Source organism: Ictalurus punctatus, chromosome 22, assembly GCF_001660625.3.
Source record: "Ictalurus punctatus breed USDA103 chromosome 22, Coco_2.0, whole genome shotgun sequence".
Taxonomy (NCBI): Eukaryota; Metazoa; Chordata; class Actinopteri; order Siluriformes; family Ictaluridae; genus Ictalurus; species Ictalurus punctatus.
In genome coordinates this window covers 15683556-15705526 of record NC_030437.2, presented here as the reverse complement: position 1 = coordinate 15705526, position 21971 = coordinate 15683556, and the positions used below count along the sequence as shown (strand labels likewise).

At 39.7% G+C, this 21971-nt stretch overlaps 1 protein-coding gene across 7 annotated transcripts in view; it reads left to right on the top strand.

The window, feature by feature from the left end:
- The first annotated feature begins 785 nt into the window (after window positions 1-785).
- Window positions 786-21971, top strand: part of cacna1ba (calcium channel, voltage-dependent, N type, alpha 1B subunit, a) — a 137833-nt gene continuing 116647 nt past the window's right edge. For 4 of the 7 annotated variants that reach the window (XM_053674282.1, XM_053674286.1, XM_017452131.3 and 1 more), the window contains exons 1-3: window positions 787-2530; window positions 5510-5615; window positions 8852-8991. In XM_053674282.1, coding sequence (XP_053530257.1) covers window positions 2271-2530; window positions 5510-5615; window positions 8852-8991 — 506 coding nt within the window. In that variant the 5' untranslated portion in view covers window positions 787-2270. Of the gene's footprint in view, window positions 2531-5509; window positions 5616-8851; window positions 8992-21971 lie in introns of all 7 variants that reach the window. The other 3 variants (XM_053674284.1, XM_053674283.1, XM_017452132.3) reach the window with 1 other exon arrangement.

Below are 21971 nucleotides of genomic sequence, written 5' to 3'. Positions count from 1 at the left end.
TGATAAAATGAAGAATATCTTCACCCAATAATGTTATTCTCATGATAACAGCTGGAATAAAAATGATTCCTACAAATGAGTTTGATACGTGTCAGTATTTTAGTGGTATACTCGCCCCTGCTGAAAATCCTATTCGATTCGATTCGGTTTTATTTGTATAGCGCTTTTTACTATGGACATTGTCTCAAAGCAGCTATACAGAAACATATAAACACAGGATACAGATTTTAAGTGTGTGAATTTATCCCTATTGAGCAAGCCGGTGGTGAGGAAAAATGTCCTAAGATGATATGAGGAAGAAACCTTGAGAGGAACCAGACTCAGAAGGGAACCCGTCCTCATCTGGGTAACAACGCATAGTGCGAAAGTAAAGGGAAGTTCATTATGGTTTTTATATGAAGTCTGTTTTGTTGAACTAATCCACTGTTCACTAAAGGAGACTTGAGTGCAAAACTGCGTGTGGTAATTGCAGTTTTAAAGCCACAGCAGCAACCGTAGTCCCAGCAACCACAGCGCAACTGTCCATGTGAAATTGAGGTCCAAAACCATTCCCATTGTACTTCAATTGGCGCCATCCACAACAATCTCAGTAATCTCCAGGATGCACCGCTTGGGGCCATCCTCATTAGCAGAATGTAGCCTTCAGTTCATGAGGGAAATAAACAAAACAATAGAAACCCTCACAGAAATTCTAATGGTTTCCACTACAAATATGGTCTGTGCTCATATAGTGCTTTTTTAACCTACAAAGTGCTTTACACTGTTTCTTATTCATCCCTTGACACACACTCACGGTAGCAAATGGGAGCCATTGGGAGCAACTGGGGGTTCAGTGTCTTGCCCAAGGACACTTCGGCATGTGGAGTCATGTGGGCCAGGAATTGAACCGCCGAGCCTACGATTAGTGGACAACCCGCTCTACCACCTGATCCACCGCCGCCCATTAACTATCATTCAAAACCATCACCTAACCATTACAACCATTAACATTGTCACTACTGATCCTTATTGGTATCCGCTAGACATAACATGCCACCAGTAGAAGACAACAAATGACCAGTTTTCCATTAAAACCAACACAATTCCCATTAAAACCATTACAAGTACTATGAGGGTTTCTAATGGTTTGTTTTTCAGCAGGGGCCGCATCACAGATCATGTCTGAGTGTTGAGTTGAATGAACTAGTAAGAGTTATTACTATCCAAATCCCCAGGGTCTGTCCTGATTGCCACCCCAGCACCCCATAGGGACCCTGTCCTGAGAAAACATCTAACTAATAAAGCACATCTCGTCTCTTCATCCCTCTATCCATCACTTGTTTCCCCCCGAAATTGAGACCCTCTCCCCTATCAGCAGCACAATCCCAAATGCCTTCTCACTCCCTGTATCAGTGCACTGCATAGTGTATGAGGTAATGCCTTCCGCAGCCTGTCTAGTGCTCTAGATGTCCAGTGGGAACTCGTTTGGACTTCCGTCTTTTCCCCGTTTTCCCCTCCCGGTGCCATGGAGACTGTAACACAGGCGGGGCCACTGACGCGCTGCCGTGGCGTCACGTGACCCGCTGGGAAACAGCAGCGGCTGCATCAACGAGCTCCAGTGGGGTTTTTTTTCCCAGCCAGAGCTCAAAGTCTCGGTCTCTGCTATTCATATTATTATTATTTAATATTTTTTTCCCTTATAAATAAATCAGGTTCGGGTGATTTTTGCAGAGTGCATGCTGCAGCACTGTAGCATCAATACTGGGAGAAAAGATCCAAGTCGGATCCTGAAGAACCTGAAGAACCCTCTCCACCCATCTCCAAGCATCTCCAAACAGTATCGAACCGGGATCTTAAAAAAAAACAACAACCCCAAAACATCAGAGGTAACACAATAGGAGACGTGGTGTGTGGTTGTTTATTTGAATTGATGTTTTCGACACTTGAGAGAGCTGAACACCAGGCGCATGTTTGGGAAAGGATCGTGCAACATGCGAAGGTAAACTTCAGACGCATCTGAACACTCTTGCGTGTTTTTTTTTTTTTTTTTTTTTGCGTTCATGGATGTAAGAGAAGAGATGCGCACGGCGGGTTTTTGGGCGGAATAATACCTGGGCCTTTTCCCCTGTCCTGTCTGCTGATTGATGCGGGGTGTGCATGGGCTGCTCTGTCGGATGCTGTAGCTGTACCTCATCCTGATGCAACCTCGTGGCTGGGACTACACCGCGCGTTGTGATGCTCCTTCTGCATGCCCAGTCTGATACCGAGTCTCATTCCTGCGCGTTTTTAGAATGGCCCGTTTCGAAGACGACCTGCCGGTCCGGTATGGAGGCGGCTCTCCGTCGGGTGCGGGCCGAGGGCCGAGCCGGCAGCAGGGGCCCCCGGGCGCCCCCAGGGTCTACAAACAGACCATGGCCCAGCGAGCCCGCACTATGGCCATCTACAACCCCATTCCTGTCAAGCAGAACTGCCTCACCGTCAACCGCTCTCTCTTCATCTTCAGCGAGGATAACGTGATTCGGAAGTACGCCAAGAGGGTCACCGAGTGGCCATATCCTTTACGCGCGTCCTTTTACGCATGACGCATGGCGCTTTAATGAACACGTGTAAATAACAACATTCTTAATTTAGTTTTTTTTTTGTTGTTGTTGTTGTTTTTATAATGACACGAGTGAAAGTATTAATGCACAAAAAAAAAAAAAAAAAAAAAAAAGAGTTAGAAAGTACATCCTGATTGGTTTGGCTCTTTCGGAGAACCTGTCCCATAAGAGTGTTCAGAAAGGATTCTAAGAGTGAGGGTTGATTGGTTAAGGCTTTGGGCTACTTATAAGCATGTTGTGAGTTCAAATCCCAGCACTGTTGATCTACCGCTATCTCGTCCTCTTCTCTGTTCGGCTATATCCAGGTTCATTTGTACGTAACTTTAGGTAGAAACAGGGAAGAACTGTTAGCTATCCTAACAGGAACCACCCAGAATGAAAATTATGAGTAGTACGGATTAATTCAAACATTCTTGGCACACTTGATTGTAGAAGGTTGTACTGTAGCAAGCCTTTTCATTATTTCCCAAACGTCGCTCTGTATGCCGGACACTCGGTACGTTTACATGGACAACAATAATGCGATATTAACCCGATTAAGATGATTCTCTGATTAAGAAACTAGCATGTAAACAGCGATTATTGATGACCTTAATCCGATTAAAGTCATACTCGAAGTAAACACAAATCGAATTAAGACGTGTGGAGTATTCCTGTTTTAGTCGCATTATCGACCTGCATTACAGACATGTATGCACCTTAAATGATTCAAGAGCAGTGATGTTCCAGTATTTATTTTTTTGCCACCACCTAATTAATTACCTAAAGAACAACAGAACATCCGAATGTTTCTTGGTGCAAACTGAATTACTGTATGATGACATTAATGTATTGATTGCTCTACAGCTCTATAGTTAATACCTGCATCACATAAAGGTGATTTAAATTAACACACGGTCGATGTAATTCATTACATCTGCATGAATAGTAATAGACGTGGGTGAATTTGCTGTTGGTTGAGGGTTATTTCAAAGGTGGCCACACCCCAAATGTCTCAAAACAACCTCTAACAGATAGCAAGAGAAGAAGCAGGAGGCGAGAAGTAGCAATAGGGGATGATTAGCTCCGATGATGAGCTCTGAGTAGAAAACGGTCCCGCGTGAGCTGACTGTGTAGATTAGACTGAATTAAGTAGGTGCAAAAGAAAGGGTCAGTAGATCAGTAGAAGGCAGTAGCAGTGCGTTTGTCTTTGACTACGCACAGATGCATATGCCGAACACCGCCTTTTGCAGCCATACACTTTCAGACATATGAGAGCTAAATGCAACAAGAGGTTTCCGTAGTTCCTCCTGCGCACCTCTTCCCTGTATAGTCCTTTTCCACATATGTCTCCCTATTCCTTCTTCAGCTGATGCCCTATTGATCCCTTTGGATAGTGCGAACCTCTCGGTCGCTCCTAGCAACCGAAGCAGCTCTCGCATTAGGCTGCCCAAATTACCCGCTCACATTTCCCCATGGGAACAGCAGCAATGAGTGCCTAAAATGCAGCTATTAATCGCACCAAGACATCGCTACTGCTCTCCACCCTGCCGCCTGGCCATGTTTCAAATAGGAAGAGACAACAGCTTGTCAATCTGCGGTATTTCATAAAAGTGACCAGAATGTGAATCCATAGTGCCGTTTCTATATAATTAATCAGAATGGTGCTGAGGAATGTGATTTCGGTAACGATTCGTAGTAGTTGTCTCTTATGTAATCTTTTGTCTTCATTTGGCACCTGTTTCCAATCTGGAGCTTTCCAAGGTGTTGAAACTGAGTCTCATTCTATGTGGCCAGAAATACGAGGAAGTTGCGAGCAATTGGCCAATAAAAACCGAACCTGGCACCGTTTTTAACGTGGGTGGCACTCGAACAATTCACATGGCTCAAGCTCAGAAATGTAGGCTAGTCACAACCTTTCAGTTTATTAGGGATTTTATATAACACACAGATTTTTAGTGGATCTTATTCAAATATTTGGATTAAGGGAAAAGATTTGTCAGTCATGCTTTTCATGTTAAAATGACCCCAGTATTCTATTAAAAGTCATAAAAGCACACTCTACAAGCAATTTGGAAATGCCATTCAGCTTAAACTGCATGTCTGTGGACAGGGGGAGGAAACCCTAAAGCACAGGGAGAACATGCAAGCTCCGTGCACACAGGCAGAGGTAGATTTGAACCCCCAACCATGTTGGTATGAGGCTAACATGCTAACCAGTAAGCCCCCTGTGCTTAATATTAATAATACTTAATAATTAATATTACATTTTGCTGATGCTCTGCTAAAAAAATGTGCTATGTTAAATTGTATAAGTTCAGAGATTGTATATTCCAAAAATGATTAAAAAAATAAATAAATAAAAATGTACACAAACAACAGACAGCTATCAGTACACAATTTCACCACAACTAAAAGAAAATTGACAGGATTGTCCAAAGGGTCTTGGTTATTGTGTTTTATTACAAAAAGAAGGGGGGAAAACAACTGGCACAAAAAATGATTTTAACATCCAATCAGGTAAAATGTAGAGTTTTAAAAGCACACACATGGCATCTCATATACCTATAAGATATATCATAAAAAATTGCGATATTAGTCTCATATAGTCATATCTTCTATCCCTACCATTGGCACTTGGGTGGACTGAACAGAGACGAGCATTAACACAGTCAACTCTCAGTTATTTCATCTACAAATGGAGAGTTACGGCTGTCCGAGAGCCATATGAGCCATGTCTAAAGACTCTGTGATAATGGCAATGACTCTGCACATAATTGACATAAAGAAGATATCCTTCATGTCCTCTGCATAGAATAATCCTAATAATGACCATAACACGGATATATAATCACTACAATGCTTAAATCCAGCATGTATTAATAGTGAACGGAGCTCCTTCCTACCTGCATGTGTATTCAAGTCATGTGTTACTCTCTTAACTGTCTCACTCCATTTGAGTACATGATCCTCGCCACCATCATAGCCAACTGCATTGTCTTGGCCTTGGAGCAGCATTTACCTGCGGATGATAAAACCCCGATGTCCGAGCGACTGGTGAGTGTTTCAGTGTTTCTGTACATGTTCTTACTGACTTTGTATACATTTTTTAAAAAATGTAACCAACGATCCTATGTAAGAAATATACATTTAAATCATCCCTTGAATCGATATACATTTTAGAGCTTTTTCACAATAGACTAGTTAAATAACATCGAAACAAAACTTAAATGTATCCTCTAATAGTTTCCATCAGTCGATACAAAATATGGCAAAAAGCTATTTGTACCCAGGTAAAAATAAATAAATAAATAATATAAGTTGCACCTTGTTTAGTCCCTTGATAACCACCACTCTGAGATCACAAAAGCTAACACTTGCTAGCAATCTTGGCTACAATGTTAGCTAGTTTGCTAGAGAATTAGCTACTGGTTTTAATTACACAATATAAGTTATCTTGACGTGAGCTGAATTCCTAGCGTTACCTAGCTGGTTTTAATTACATAATAGTTAGCCTAAGGTTAGCTAGCTTTCTAAGGACTTTATTTACATGTTTAGCTTTGACCACATGTTTCCTAATGTTAGATAGTTCGCCATTAAACTTGACTACAGGGTTGCACAATATAATTAGCTAGAATAGAATATTCGTAGCTAGTTTGCTAGTGGCTAATTTCAGTGTAGATTAGCTGGATTATTAGCAAACACGTGTAGCCAAATTGAGAATATTAATGTTCAGAGGTAATATTAATGTTTAACTAATACTGCTTTTTTTTTAAAAAGGGCATGGCAATATGTTAGGCGGGTGTATCGTTTCTTTTTTTGGGGGGGGGGGGGGGGGGGGGTGAGTGTAAACAGCTGTACTTTCTGGGTCAATGCTCACTTTACTCAGGTGCAAATAGACACACCATAAAAAAAGAATAATGCTTAATTAAGAGAAATAAAGAGAAAAGCTTAATGATTATCCAAATCTCCTGCAGCAGTGCACGTCTGAGCCCCAGTTAAGACCTTTGAAATCCCCCCTTGTGAGAATCACCTCAGCAGGGATGGAGTGTGTGTGTGTGTGTGTGTGTGTGTGTGTGTGTGTCATGTCGCTGCAAGGCATACCTCAGTGCTGCTTTGTAAATCGACCAGGATCAAACTCCCTTTCATACCCCCCGTATTTAAATCCACACCTCCTCTTAAACGCTCCCATAATGTCACATCATTAACAGAGGTACATGCTCAGAGCCGTGTTGCTCAGGAAGGGGTCTCAGGCACCAAAGGCAAGGCATTTATGAAAACAAGATGTCACCTATTCAGTCAGTGAGCCTTGCCTTCTCAAAATGCTAAACCAGTTCAGCTGTGCGAGCGTCTGCCTGATGGTTTATTATAAGGAACGATATCAGATTAAACTTTGTGTTGCTTCATTCAACTGTAGCATGGGTTAGCATATTATTTGTCCAAAGATTTGTTACTGCAAATATCATCATTGATCATTTTTCATTGCTGCTGTTCTGAGACATTGGCAGAGGTGGGTAGAGAAGCCGAAGATTTACTCAAGTACAAGTAAAACTACTGAAGTAACAGTAAACATAATAATGCTAATAATTACTTGAGTAAAAGTAATAAAGTATCCAATGAGAAGACTACTCAAGTAGCCTTGAGAAAGAGTGTTTGTGTGGGTTAGTATGTATGTGTGTGTGTGTGTGTTTGTGTGGGTGTTTATGTGTGTGCTGCTTCCTCCCCGTCTTCGGCCGTTATCTTTCCAGGACTGAGCTGATAAATAAGTGAGCGGTTGTTGTGTCCGCATTCAGACCACTGCAGCGTATCTCCTGACCTCATTATACGTGATATAAACTAATTATTAAAACGACATTTATTCATTAACATTTAACAGTAACGGAAGAACGCCACCGAACGTAGCGAAGTAAAAGTACATTTCTGTGATTATAAATGAACTTGAGTAAGAGTATAAGTGTGGCCAGTTAAACCTACTCTTAAAAGTACTTTTTTTACTCAAGTAAATGTAACGAAGTAAATATAGCGCATTACTCCTGACCTCTGGACTTTGGGCCTCGTTAATCAAACTGGATACAAATTCGTTTATTTGGAAATCGTTCACAGGAGCATTTGCACAAGAAGTGTGGTATTCATGAAAATCCAGTTGGTTTGGTAAAACCTTAGAGAGCGCCTGGGTTTGTGTAGATTTATGCGCATGGACACTCAATAACGTGAACTGGTGATGACTTACTGCAGTTTTGTGTCCAAATTACGTTGTCAAGTTTTAGTTAATTTATTTCAATTACACATGCATTATGAGAAGTGCATTTTGTGAAACTCAGTCATTTCATATTAATGACGTGAGAAAGCAATAGAAACAAATCTGTAAATCAAGACAGGTAAGACTAGCCATTTGACTGGGACAAAAGAAATGGCACCCTATTAAAGGAAGAGGAGTTACTGTGTGTCTATGGTAGCTGACTCGCTGCAATGGCTGAGCTGCATTATTGGAAGATTTCAGTCCCTCCAGGATTTAGCGTTTTTGCGATCGCAGGAATTAATGCAAAATAAAGGAACCTTTGTAATATTCGGAGGAGTTTGCAATTTTTTCGAAATTACCACAGATTTGGGCGAAGACGTGTCATGTGACATCATCACAATGCGCATTCAGCCAAAGCCCTTTTGGATTCATGTGAACATGAGTATAGCTAAAAGGTCTCATTTACCAACAAACATCACTACAAAAGACCAATGCAAACAATTTCGTGCAATTCCAATTTCACCAATTCAAGTAGTTTTTTTTTGCAAAAAAAGCACAAAAACTCTATAATTTGCATCTCAAAAAAAGCGCAGCAAAATCAAGCAATTTTGTGCGCAACAATCGCAAAAAAAAAAAAAAAAAACCTCTGCCAAATCCTGTACGGACTGAGATTCCTGGCTCGCACCGCACTTAGTAGTCACTCTTGTACCTTCGAGTCTTCATTTTTATCATTTTCACCTCTGTGAGCTTTATAGAGCTTTATAGGTTCCTTCGTAGAGTTTTGTGGGTGTCTGCGCTTGCTAATTTAGAGTTGATTTTATCAACATGTGCACGTGAGTAAAAAGAAAACTGGCGTCACCAATAAATGAGGCCCAACGTCAGGGTTTACACTGTTTCAGTCAAGATTACACTGTTTATCTGTTTAGCAACCCAGAGAACAGTGCTGATTTTTCATTCAAAACTGTCATAATATAAAACCCTTACTTTCATTGACTCTTCCTTGACTCTCCTATTATTCTATTTCCCTTCTTGATTTTTCATTTCTTTCTCACAGGATGACACAGAGCCTTACTTTATTGGCATATTTTGCTTTGAGGCTGGGATTAAGATCATTGCACTTGGCTTTGCGTTTCATAAAGACTCCTACCTCCGTAACGGATGGAATGTAATGGATTTCGTCGTTGTGCTGACGGGGTGAGTCTACAGATTTCCTAACTTTATGCTCAGTGATACAGTGACACAGTGCCATTCTAATGTGATTGTGTCAGCACTTTCAAAAACAGAATGCTCATGCAGCCTGTCACTGCTTACTTTTGCATCAAGAGATTACTTATTAAAGGAGCGGTGAGTGAACTCTAGAGCCCTCTGCCTACCTACCTGTGAGGTGAATTGCACAACTGAAAACATCGCCAAGACTTCTCCTTCAACAAAACCCCGTCCCCATCCCCCCAACAAGACTACACCCACTTTGAATGTAAAAGATATGGAGCTGAATATCTCTTTCCATCTGGGGGTGGGGCTAATTTCCGGGCCAGAAATTTTAAACAAGCCTGAAACACAGGAACAATCTGGGTGTATTGGGAATAACAGCTTTTCTAATGTGTCTGTGAAATTATATATTTATTGTAAGTCTAGCACCATTTAATTTTTGTAATTTTTAAAAAAACTTTTTTACAAATGTCATCTTTGAAAAACAACACTGCTTTTCAAACGTTGAGGAATACCTCAAACTGCACAGAACCCCAGCACCTGCCTTGTCCTCATATGCGTATCAGCGCTCCGGTCAATAACAGGTTATAATAATTACAGCACTTTCAGAAATGACTAACTGCACCTTTAACATTCTGTAGTTTTTGTAAGAATTTTGTTGAGAAATTGGTGTATCCCTTGGAACACTTCATCATCTCTGAACAATACAGTCCTTACTGTTGGTGTTCTTTCAGAGCAGGAAGGAGAGCATACACAGTTATGGAAGCAGGCATAATGTGCATAACGTCCAGAGCCAGTGGTTGTTTGAGCCGACTGGGAAAGAGCAAAGTTAACCAGTGTTAGCTGACATAGCCCAGGGATGCAGAGTCGTCCAGGGGGAGCGAGCAGTGACGGGTTATTCTTGCGTCAGAGCACATCCCCGTATGGTTACTGCCTCCACTTGGGAAGGTCCTGGCTCACTTTCACTAATGGCTGGCAGATTTATTCGGCCCATCCACCAGGGTTTACATCATCCTGCCACCTCAGAGCAATAAACTGATTTAGTGGGAGCAGCGGCTGTTCCTGCAAACAGGAAAGCTGAGCTGCAGGATACAGAAAAGGCTCTTTCTGTGTATTATTCACCAAGAAAGTGAATCCAGCGTACTATATTTTGTAGCAACAGCTGAAGTGCAAAAAGGTAGAAGATGTACAGTGGAAAGCGATGAGTCAAAAGATGAAAGAAATGAAGAAACTGCATGTAGTCTTCACCATATTGATATACTTAATTGGCCAAAAAAAAATCAAATAAATAAAACTTTGCCATGATACACAGTATGTATCACAGTACTTCATTTTGCTAGCATAATAACCATATTTAGCAAATTAAAGATGCTGTGAAAAAAGTCCAATGAACGAACTTGGACTGGAGTTGTTTTTGTGTATTGACGATACTCTCAGAAACGTGCTGTGGCATAATTTACTGTGATATTGATATCTGTACTGCATATTAATAGATTGGGAATGACAGTTTGTCAGACATCGTGTCGTTCTGTTTGCAACTTCATATTGACACAGCATGAAGTGATGACTGAATCAGGAGCTGCAGTCCATTACAGGATGCATTCACTCCTGTCATCAGTGGCTATACTACCCGTTAGTGATTTAGCAATGTGGACAGGGGCCTGATAACTATTGAGAAATGACTGTGTGGGAGGATACATGTGGCGTCGAACACTGTCCTGCTTTCTGGCACCTCCTCCACAGGGGATAATGACGCGCTCATTGCAAGAGAAATTGTGCTGTTGACTGCTTGTTGATATGGTATTGGTGGTGTTTTCTTCGTGGAATCAGTATCACTTTCTTCTTGAGTATTGAAAGGAATTTCAGACCAGAAATCCGTTAAACAGATCATTAAGAGTTTGTCTTTGCAGTCACACTTTTGAAAACGAATAAAAGTATCAACTGGACAGCTAAAATATTTGTTTCTCTTCTAATTCCAAAGGGAGGGATGGTATTTGCAGTGTGTGGGCAAAACTGTTTGAGTTAAAGTAGCTTTTGAAAATGTAATGACGTAAGTAAGGAATGAATCATGAAATGGCGTCCGGTTTTAAGAAAATAATGACCTGGTGGTGTGATGCCCCAACATTACCATTCAGAAGATTATTAAGTGTTTTATTCTTCTCATACACACAGCAATTTGCCAAGAATGACAATTTCCTATTAATTAAAGAATGATATATGATACTTTTTATCCATTTGCAGTTACATTTAATGGTGTGGGACGTTACTTATCACTTATGTTATAACAGCTATAAACAGTCATTCTTTTACCAGCCTGTTTTAAACTTACTAAGAAAAGAAAACACATCTTGTCATGTTATTGAGAAACTGGAAGTGCAGTCTTCTGTCCTGAAGATGTTTGTGTGTCTTTACCTCCGTTACTGTTACAAAGTGCTGGCACTAGAGACTCCTTCCAAAAATGCTCAAATAAATTAGGGATGCACCAAAATTTCGGCCGAAAGAGAAGTAAGGCCGAAAATATGGGCCGAAAATATATGCCGCCACGCCCCGCCCCTCAGTGCTCGGTGCTCAGATTTCAGAGAATATTCAGTGCAGCATGTCATGTTCTTTTTTTTTTGGATCATAGAATTTTTATTGGAAATTTGCATTTTACAGATTATACTACCCCACCCAACAACCCCAACAAAACAATCACAGCCAAAACCAAAAGAAGGGGGGGGGGACAAAAAACAATAACAAACAAACAACCAGAAAAGACATACCAAAAACAAAACAAAACAAAAAAAAAAACAAACAAACAAAAAAACAAGGGTAAGATGATTAGTATTTACCATCTACCTCTCCTCAATCCACCTCCAGGGTGCGTACATCATTGAAGTAGGTAATAAATTGTTGCCATTTTCCCAAAAATGATTCACCCCCGCCTCTGATGTTGTACTTGATTTTTTCAGGTTGTAAAAAGAAGATTAAATCTTTAAGCCAGACTGATATAGAGGGGGTTGTAAAAGCCACAACACTAGCTTGTTTATGGTTCAGAGTCTGACGATGAGATGGAACACCAAAGATGCCAATTAAAGGACAGACATCAAATTTGATTTTAAGAACATCGGACATAGTTTCAAAGAAAGTGTTCCAAAAGTTCTGCAGTATGGGACAGAGTGCACACATATGACTCAGGTTACAGGGCGAAAATTAGCATTTTTCACACATGTCGGGAACATTGGGATATATTTTAGATAGTTTACTCCTAGAGAGGTGAGCTCTATGGACCACTTTAAATTGTATGAAACTAAGTCTAGCACAAGACGTAGCAGTACATATATTATCTAACGCTCTGCCCCAGTAATCATCCTCAAGCTCCAGGCCCAATTCCTCTTCCCAAGCACTAATGGTTTTGATATTGTAAGAATCGTCCTGTGACCAGATCGTTGCATATATCCGTGAAATAATGCCACCCTTATGAGGATTCAGCTTAAACACCTCTTCCCATGCAGACAGCATCTCATGTTCTCGATGAGAAGAGGAACCGTCTCTCCTGCAGGAAAGTCGAGCAACTTTGGTTCTTGAAGAAAAACCTGCCACTTTTGCTTAAATCGAAAGCAGTCCAATTTGCTCTGTGTATAGCAGTTACACTAAAATTCACGTAGCCCTGCAAAACTTTGTTCTTGACTTGAGGCTTCATCTGTTGTTTATAGTTTGAGGCTGGTTTTTAGCTCTGTTGCTGCTGTTTTGCACAATAATCTATAATTAATGTGGAAATACCTTTATATAAACTGAACAGAGGCCTAGCTCATTACTTGACTGCTGTTTTGCATACCAATAGTTTTCTAGAACTTTACATTACTTGGATAATTGGATTTTAAAAAAAAAATCTGTTACATTTGATTTGTTACAGAGCTGAATGAAGAATAATATATTTAATATTGTTTTTGTTTTGATGTGCTCATTTCAGTAAAAGTGTGATCATTCTATTGGTTTGTAGTTTTTCAATTCAGATTTATTCAATTCAAATGAAATGAATTAAAAAGTCTAATATTAATACAATTATACAAAAAAGAAAAACTTTTTTAAAATGGGTTTTTTAAAAGTGCGTCCTGAATTTTCAGTTTCGGCCCAGGATTTTCCTTTCGGTGCATCACTAAACACATTCTTCATAGAAACTTCACCATATCGAGAAATACACACATCATTCTAATCTGTATGTCAGTTATTTAAAAAAAAAAGATAACGTATTAGAACGAGTGTATTAATAAAAACCTGTGATTTGCCATGTAGCTGGCAATACTGTCAAATATAGAAAATGAATCAACACCTTCTGACCAATCAGATTTGAGCAATCAGCATTGCTGGGGTATGAAGAAAGATATATAAGAAAACATTCATAAGTACAGTAACTATTTCAGCATTGTTTCTATACGCCAGTTCTCGGAAGGAAACTGACCATAAAAACATGTTCTGTTTGAAATTTAGAATCAGTTAATGAAGTAATTAGTGAAATAAGCAGCTAACACACAGCTCATTTAGCCATTCCCTGAGCTTTAATACTCCTCCGGTAAGATGTTTGCTAATAAGAGAATAGGTCTGACTCGCTGTGCTCACACCCGGATCAATACTGTATTGAACGGATTCATGACACCACTTCTCTTATGGCTTTGCATTTCCACCAGCACTTTCCCCTTCTCTCTCTATGTGTGTTATCGCTTTCTCTGCACCCTGTATTTGTTTTTCTGCAAAGTTCTAGAAAAAATATATAGATTGAGTATATGAACAGGGCTAGCATTCATACTTTTCTTTTCATACAACTTGATCTTCTCACATGATCAGTTTGCTTTCTGTTTGTCTCTCCTTCCTCCTGATGAGGCGATGATGGGTGAAGTAGAGTGAGGTGGAGGTAGTGGCAGTGGTGGGGGTGGGGATGGGGAGCTCCAGAGTAATTCTCCACGCTGGGGTTGATGTTGTGGTGAACATCAGCGGGTGTCCTCTCTTCCATGGATTGATCTTAATGAGCTGCTTTTGCTCTTCTCGGGAAGGTTACACGCCCAGTCGTTTCGTAGTCTCTAAGAGACTGTAGTGCATATGAGAGTTGATATTTCATCTGAACGCAGACTCTTTTGTTTTGTGTGTGTGCGTTAATGATTTTTATGAAAAAGAAGGTGACTCAAGGTGAGATAAATAGGTATGAGAGTTACAGTTTACACCGTAATAAAACCAGAGTTTAGTCATCTTGTGCATTAGCCGTTGGCGAAAACCTAAAAAAAAAAATCAATCAATTCTTTATAAACAGTTCTCACACTGTGAGCGAACTTTGAGCACACATTTCATGATAAACTCATGGTAAATAAGATTCCTCCCATACCATATGAAAGCAGCAACAGCTACATACAGTACTGTACATCAGATCAGATTGTCATACAGTATGCCTACAGCACCTGAATATGGTTACAGAGCAACCAGACCATGCTGATGATAACAAAGACTAACTGATGGTGCTACTTAGGCTTCTGGTTATTGGATTATTGGATTTGGACATTGCTTACACTACGAGTTCAAATCCAGACTATGCTTGGCTGGGAGCCAAGGTTTCAAAATTGGCTGTCCTCTCTGGGTGGGGGGTGGGATGACATTAATATCTCTTCCCTGTCAATTACAGCAACGCTAACCATTCGTGGCTATCTGTTAGTTCATGTATGCCGGAGAACGCAGATAGGCTTCAGTGAGTAGCTGTCGTAGGATAGAGGAGAGCTGGATTGGTGTGGGAATTGGCAGGTGAGCAAATTGGGGAGAAAATGGAGAGAAAACGGTGGGAAAATGTTTGCATGAGCATGTCTAAATAGTGCCACAATCATACAATGTAAGCCCAGTGTTCTGACGGTGTCATTTTGCTTAAAATATGCATAGGTATTTAGATATCCAGAAAGATCTAGCTAAAACATTTCCCAGAAAACTTGTAAATATCAGAACTGATAATGTATATAATGTATGGAAAGCTATACAATCTGCATACATTCTCCTATTTCATCTGTTTACCTATAGTCTACCTTTCCTCTCCATAATTTGTTATTTTTAGTTAGCTGATATCCGTACCCTAATCGACATCATCCTGCATCTACATTTTGACGCCTTTTGTTCTTACAGACTTACAAACAGAATTGTCAAGGACGGTCCCTTCTGTTCAGAATTCCACATGATCTATTAACCACACCTGTGCAGGTCTGTTGCGGCGAGTAAAAGCAGCCAGCGATTTGTTTTTTTGCCATTTAAATTCCGTTAAGGCGACAAGTTCAGATGGAGCGATTTGGACGGGTTCCTGGAAGAACTCTGTGAAGGAACATGCTGTGCTGATGAAGGCGGCGTAGTGCAAGTGGCATGATGTATTCTGCTGCTGCTCTTGCTGCTCCTGTTGCCTTAGGAAAAGAGCTGGAGCTTTACACACCATCTGTGGGAGCCTGCTGGAGACTTTAGCTGCCTCTTTTAACACTGTTTCGTGGTGTTAGGATGCACTAGCCAAAAGAGACACGCTCTGTGTCTGTGACTTGCACGAACCTGTTAGGGGAGTCTTCATTAACCAGATGGACACATGTAATTAAGTTTTCTTTGTACTAGAGCACATGATTTCATAACATCGATTTAGTAGATTGTGTCCACGTTAAATAGTAGATTGTGTCCACGTTAATAGATTGTGTCCACGTTAAATAAAATGCTAAATAATACTGTATAGGATGTGCTGGATCAAGTGCTTAGAAAAATGTATGCAATCTGCAGCTTCAGTCCACATTTTCTATCATCTGATATTTTTCTTCGGGTTTAAAGGCAAGTGCTTGGGTTTAAACGCTACTGAAAACACCCCGTCGCTGACGTTTCTACTCAGGAAGTATCTGGCAACTTTAGAGGCACGAACTAAGTCGACGCAGTTCATTTTAATGATCTGAATAGGGAGCCCAGAAAATCAGGTCAAGCAGCTGGGTAATCCATTTCAGAATATTTCTCCATGTAAATATTAACATAAGTTTTGGACTTTGCCAACTCTCGATGCGGCCCACTTAGTGTGAAATTAATAAGAACGTTTGTAGCTGTAGATGAGAGAGAGGACTGTAGGTATGAATACATCAATGGGTACTGAGTTTTTAATGGGTTAAATCACAGATCTAATTTGTGCGTCACTGCTTGCGACTGTCCTAATCAAAAGGATGTGGCTTCCTGGCCACTCCATCTCTCCTTCTGCTCCACTAAATAGATTTTGCAGCAGTAGCTGCACTGCCTAAAGCAATCTCCTGATTCCACTTCCTCCATCCCTTCTTTCTCTCTGTCCTTTTCTCTCTCAGTTCTTCCACTTCTGTCCTTTCCAATTTGTAGGCTTACAGAGTACTTTTGTGCCTTCCACAATGGCCTTTTACTTGTCAATCGTTTTGTTTGTGTGTGTGTTTGTGTGTGTGTGTGTGTGTGTGTGTGTGTGTGTGTGTGTGTGTGTGTGTATGTGTGTGTGTGTGTCTTTTTTGTTGTTGTTGTTGTTCATTTTTTCCCTTCATTTTCTCTGTACCTGCAGTCAGAATAATAATGTCATACAGTTTGAGCTGGAGATTTTTTAGAAAGTCACTTAAGGCAGGGAGAAGAGCAATACACACGCACAGTATGTGTGTGCTGATAATCATCCCGGGTCCTCTAGAGCAAGAACAAGTTTGTAAAAGAGAGAGGGGGAGTAGTGTTTGTGCTTGTGTGAGATAAGAAGTGTGTGTATAATGGAAATGAGAAGAGAGAGAGAGAGAGAGAGAGAGAGAGAGAGAGAGAATGTTTGCATTTCATGGCTCAGGGATTGGATGGAGTGAAGAGATGTGGGAATTGAATGATGGGGAATTTTGCATTACACTCAGGCGTGTAAAATGGGATTCCCTGCCGCTCAGCCTCACTGAAGTTCACTCCTGGTGCTTATATTGTCTCCGAAGCAAATACATTGCTATTTATTTTGACGGTTGTGGAACATAAGTGTGAGAGGTTCACTATATGGACAAAAGTATATGGACACCTGACCATTACACTCATATGTGCTTGTTGAACATTCCGTTCCACATTTAGTCCCCCTTTGCTGTTATAATAAGCTCCAGTCTTCTGGGAAGGCATTCCACTAGGTTTTGGAGCATGACTGTTGGGATTTATGCTCATTCAGCCACAAGAATATTAGTCAGATCAGGCAGTGATGAGGGGTGCAGTCGGTGTTCCAGTTCATCTCAAAAGCGATCAGTAAGGTTGCGGTCAGGGCTTTGTGCAGGACACTCGAGTTCTTTAACTCCAACCTTGGGAAACCATGCCTTCATGGAGCTCGCTTTGTGCAACTTGTGATGCTGGAACAGGTTTGGGCCTTTTAGTTCTAGTGAAGGGAAATTGTAATTCAACACCATACAAAGACATTATATACAATTGTGTGCTTCCAACTTTGTGGCAACAGTTTGGGGAAAACTCGTATATGGGTGTGATGGTCAGGTGTCCACAAACTTTTGGCCATATAGTGTATGTTGGCATTTGTGCAAGGTAGTGTACATCATGACCAAAAAAAAGGAACTTTTATTCACCGGTTTCAGACAATTTGCAACGTACGTTCAAAAGATGTGTCAGTAGATATACAGTGGAAGTGATCTGTATTCAGACTGTTGTGCAGGTGCTTATCTTGATTTTCTAGATGGTTCATTCAGAGTATTGAAATGACCTGCGAGCTGCCTCTCAGCGCAGGAGGTTTTCTACAGCATCGAGACTCTCTTTAAAACAAGTACCAGACATTAATCCTGGAAAATGTGGGATAGAAAAGATACGTGTACCGAGCTGAAGTTATTGTCCAAATGATAAATACTGTACATAAGAAAACAGAGCATGTGTTGAAAAATCGCCTACAGGATAGCTGTTATTAATAATGCTGTAGTGTGGAAAATGATGACATTAAGTGCTTTGAGCGTTGTGTTAATTCGCTTTGAGTAACTGATGAAGTGATGTTTGAATAAAATGTTTTATTATTAATATATTTCAGCACATGTGACGATGATGCAGCTATAATGAACGACATAGCCTAATTCCTTTAAAAAAAAAAAAAAAGTTCAGCAAGAGAAACCCTAAAATATTCACACATGGGCCTTAATTAAACACATTCACACTTTTCTACAAGCTACAAATAAAAGTAAACACAGCAATTATACCGTACACTATCATCTACCCTGTTTAAAACGTAATGGTAACCTCTGAATAAATATCAGGCTTTGGGGAAGTTCTGAAAACTTTGGTGACATCCTGAAATGCGATCATGTAATATGCAGTACGTTAACATTAACAATTCGTGACTGTGTCAACCCACACACAGTCCTGATTGTAGGTGGCGCTGCTTCACCGACACCACCTCCATGGCAATATCTCTCAACACAGACAGTCACTTGGTCTGTTTCTGAGTGAACCCAAGAGTGATTCAGCTCAACTGCAGGAAATGAATGCTGTATATTTTGGGTGTTTGAATTGTGAGTTGCTAAACCGACCTGCAAGGTGCCAAACGAGTGCCAGTGGAGTCGGACTGTAGCGAAAGCACAAAATATTTTGGATATCTGGGTTAAAGACAACAATCTTCGGTAATCTTCACACGCTTTATACTGGTCAAGGCTGTGGTGGAAAAACACTGGGTGAGAGGGAGGGATACATTTCAGGGTATTTCAAGGCAATAATGCATATAGTCACACATATAGTCACACCTGTGGGCAATTTTTCATAACCCATCTGTCTACTGGCATGTTTTCGGGACGTTGGAGGAAACCTATAAACCCAGAGGAAACCCAGACTCAGGATTGGACGGATGACCCTGGAGCTGTATCACAGTGTGGTGTTCTCTATGCTTAGCTTATTTCCGTGTTTTTTTTTTTTACACACGTGCAAAAGGGTTGTTTATTGTCCATCATGAATATAAAAGTACATGAGTATAAATTTCTCTCTGATTTAGACTTGAACTGTAATGGACTTAAAAGCGTCTGCAGATTCACAGAATATAGATTCACAGCGTCTCTTCTGATGCCAGCATCTAAGGCACGTGTCATTACTGATGCATTCTCCTCGTTTGGTTGGAAATAAAGTGTTTTTTTCTGAAGCCAGTATGGAGAAGAACATTTTTAAAGATAAATGATAAACAATAAACAATATAAAGATAAATGATCAACAATAAATGCTTCTACTTAGATGTTTTCCTAATGAGAATGTCCCTGACATTCCAGGCTAATGATGTGTAGCGTGATCAGGCGCAGGCCACAGTGCTAGAAAAATTGTTGGAGTTTAGCCGGTAATTAAAGGCTTCTTGTTTTTCCAAACAGTCCTTTTCACACAGCCTTTTTTTTTTCTTCCCCCCTCCAGCTTTAATTTAATCTCAGACTGAAATAAAGATAGCGATTATTAAATTATTGCATAACTTCAAGCAAGGCCACCAGACACAAAATCACATTATCATGAGGTTTTGAATTGTTTACTGAATGTGTGAATAAATCTTGAGTTTTTCCAGTAAGCAGCTCACAATCTGTGCCTAATGGCTTAGGAGCAACTGCACATGGAGAAATGCAATGGGGGCTGTGCACAGTCATAAACAAACAGATTATTTGAGTTGAGAGGAAGGTTTAATTTTATAGACTTCGGGCACATGCTGGTGCTTGGAAATGTGTCATATTTAGCTAATTTATATATTTGGTGAACTGGATTTACTAATTGATTTGAATCTTGTAACTTTAAGTGTAGGGGTGTAGCAGTTCGGCATATCGTATCGTATCGTATCATTTGATTTAATGCTCTCGATTCAATATGTCTGTGTATCAAACAGTACATTCGACAGACATAATAAAGTAGGCTATTCGCCATAACATACCATTTATATTATGAGAGGTGTAATAAAGTCACTTCCACAAACATGTCAGACATCATGCTTCTGTTGCTATCGTTTCATTATTTGCTGCGAAGGATCTTAATGGATCACACGAACACTGTCATGATTAAGTTCCAAAATTTTTACTTTTATAAATTGGTGAAATGGACACCTAAGAGTCACTAAATTCAAGTAATGCTTATTTTTGCTGCATCGAAAATATATCATATCGAGACATTACCATATCGTAACTTATTACATTTCTACTGATATTATTGTATTTGTGTTAATCTGGATGTCTAAATTGTTTATTTTCCTGTAATTAGCAGTAGGTTTGAGGCTACTCTTCACCCAAAACACATAAAAAATCTTATTTGGCCGCACCCTTTCCAGGTAACATCACACTGGCTATTTGCGCCTCCGTGTGTACACAAGTCCTACCTTTTTTTTTATCAATCTGGTGCGAAAGCAGTTTTTAAACACTGTAACCACAATACATTTTTTGGAGCAATGTATAATCACTGATTTCAAAAATTAAAAGACTATCTTATGTTTCCTTGGATGTCTGTTGAGTCACTGTCAAACATGATATTGCTCACCAGAAGGAGATTAGATTTACTTAGGCAATGGGGACAGTTCCTGACCGATTTAATAACATTTAGGGAGCTAAACTAATGGGCTTACTTCCTGAGGTAAAACAGGTATTTAGATTTATTTAAATTATCAACTCTGTTTGAAAACCTAATAACATTTGGGGAGAAAACACCTTGCTGGCTAAGCTAACTAGGCTTTTTTCCTGAGTTAAAACAGGTGAGATATTTATCCCTACCCCAAACTCTGTTGTTTGAAAATTGAATAACACTTGGAGAGAAATAAACTTGCCAGCTAAGCTAAATAGTCTTCTTTCCTGAGCTCAAAATGTGTTTTTGAACATTTTATCTATGTTCCCAGGGTCCTATGTTCCCCAGATTTATAAGGCACTTAAAGAACACACTGCGATTTAAAACTGGAGTTAGGCTTCAGCATAAGTGAGAGCTGAGACATGTTCATACTTTACACTTACTTTATACCTTTTATGATCGTTTACTATGTTTTATAGGCTACAGTATGGCATTTCTTCAGTTTAGTGTATACATTTCACTAGTGCTCATGCATGGAGTTCAGCATGTGCAACCTAGTTCATTTTCCAAGTTCATAACGATCATAAAGTGTGGATGAAGGATGCATTTTAAACTAATGTATGTTGTTATTTATTTAAATGTGCCTTTGGTGTTTAAAGTGAAAATGTAATGAAGTAAATAGGGCCTTGGGAAAATGAGTCCTGACTACATAAAACCTTTGGAAAAGTTTATTTAATGTGTGTTATCAGAATATTGAACTGGGGAACATAGGACCCTGAGAACATAGGAACGACCCCATAACATTTGGGGAGCTAGCTAAGCTAACTCGAGTTCTTTCCTGAGGTAAAAATAGGTATTTAAGTTTAACTATAACCCTAATCTCTTTTTCGACACAATGTTTGTATTTTTATTTTTATGTTCTTTTGTGTATGTCTCAGGAGTTATCATAGGCCACCTATAAAGGCACAAAGGTTTTATTTAGTACAATTAAGGGTTCTTTGTACCTCTGAGAGAACACTTTCAGCTTCTATATATGACCCTACAAACAGACCCTAGAATCCTTAACCCTTGAGGAATCCTTTTTTCACAGCATATAACTATAAATGTGTTAATGTGTTCTCCATACCATTGTACTTGTACTTAACAAGTACACACACACACACACACACACACACACACACACAAACTTTTATGGAATATTCCAAAACAAGGACGCTGTTATCGAACAGTCAGCCTTTTACTGTCTCTTCCATCTCTTTATTGATAATTAGATTACGCCTTTGAGCATGAATAGCCATCAAAATGCTGCCATTTACAATGAACCGAAAGCAAGATGGCATTTAAAGTAATATATAAATGCAAATATAGGTAATATAACTAATTAGTTTATATATGAGCCCAAATGGACAGTCCATTTTACATCATTACATATTTCATCTTTTCATAATGCAAACATGGATCTACAGCATGTTTTTTTT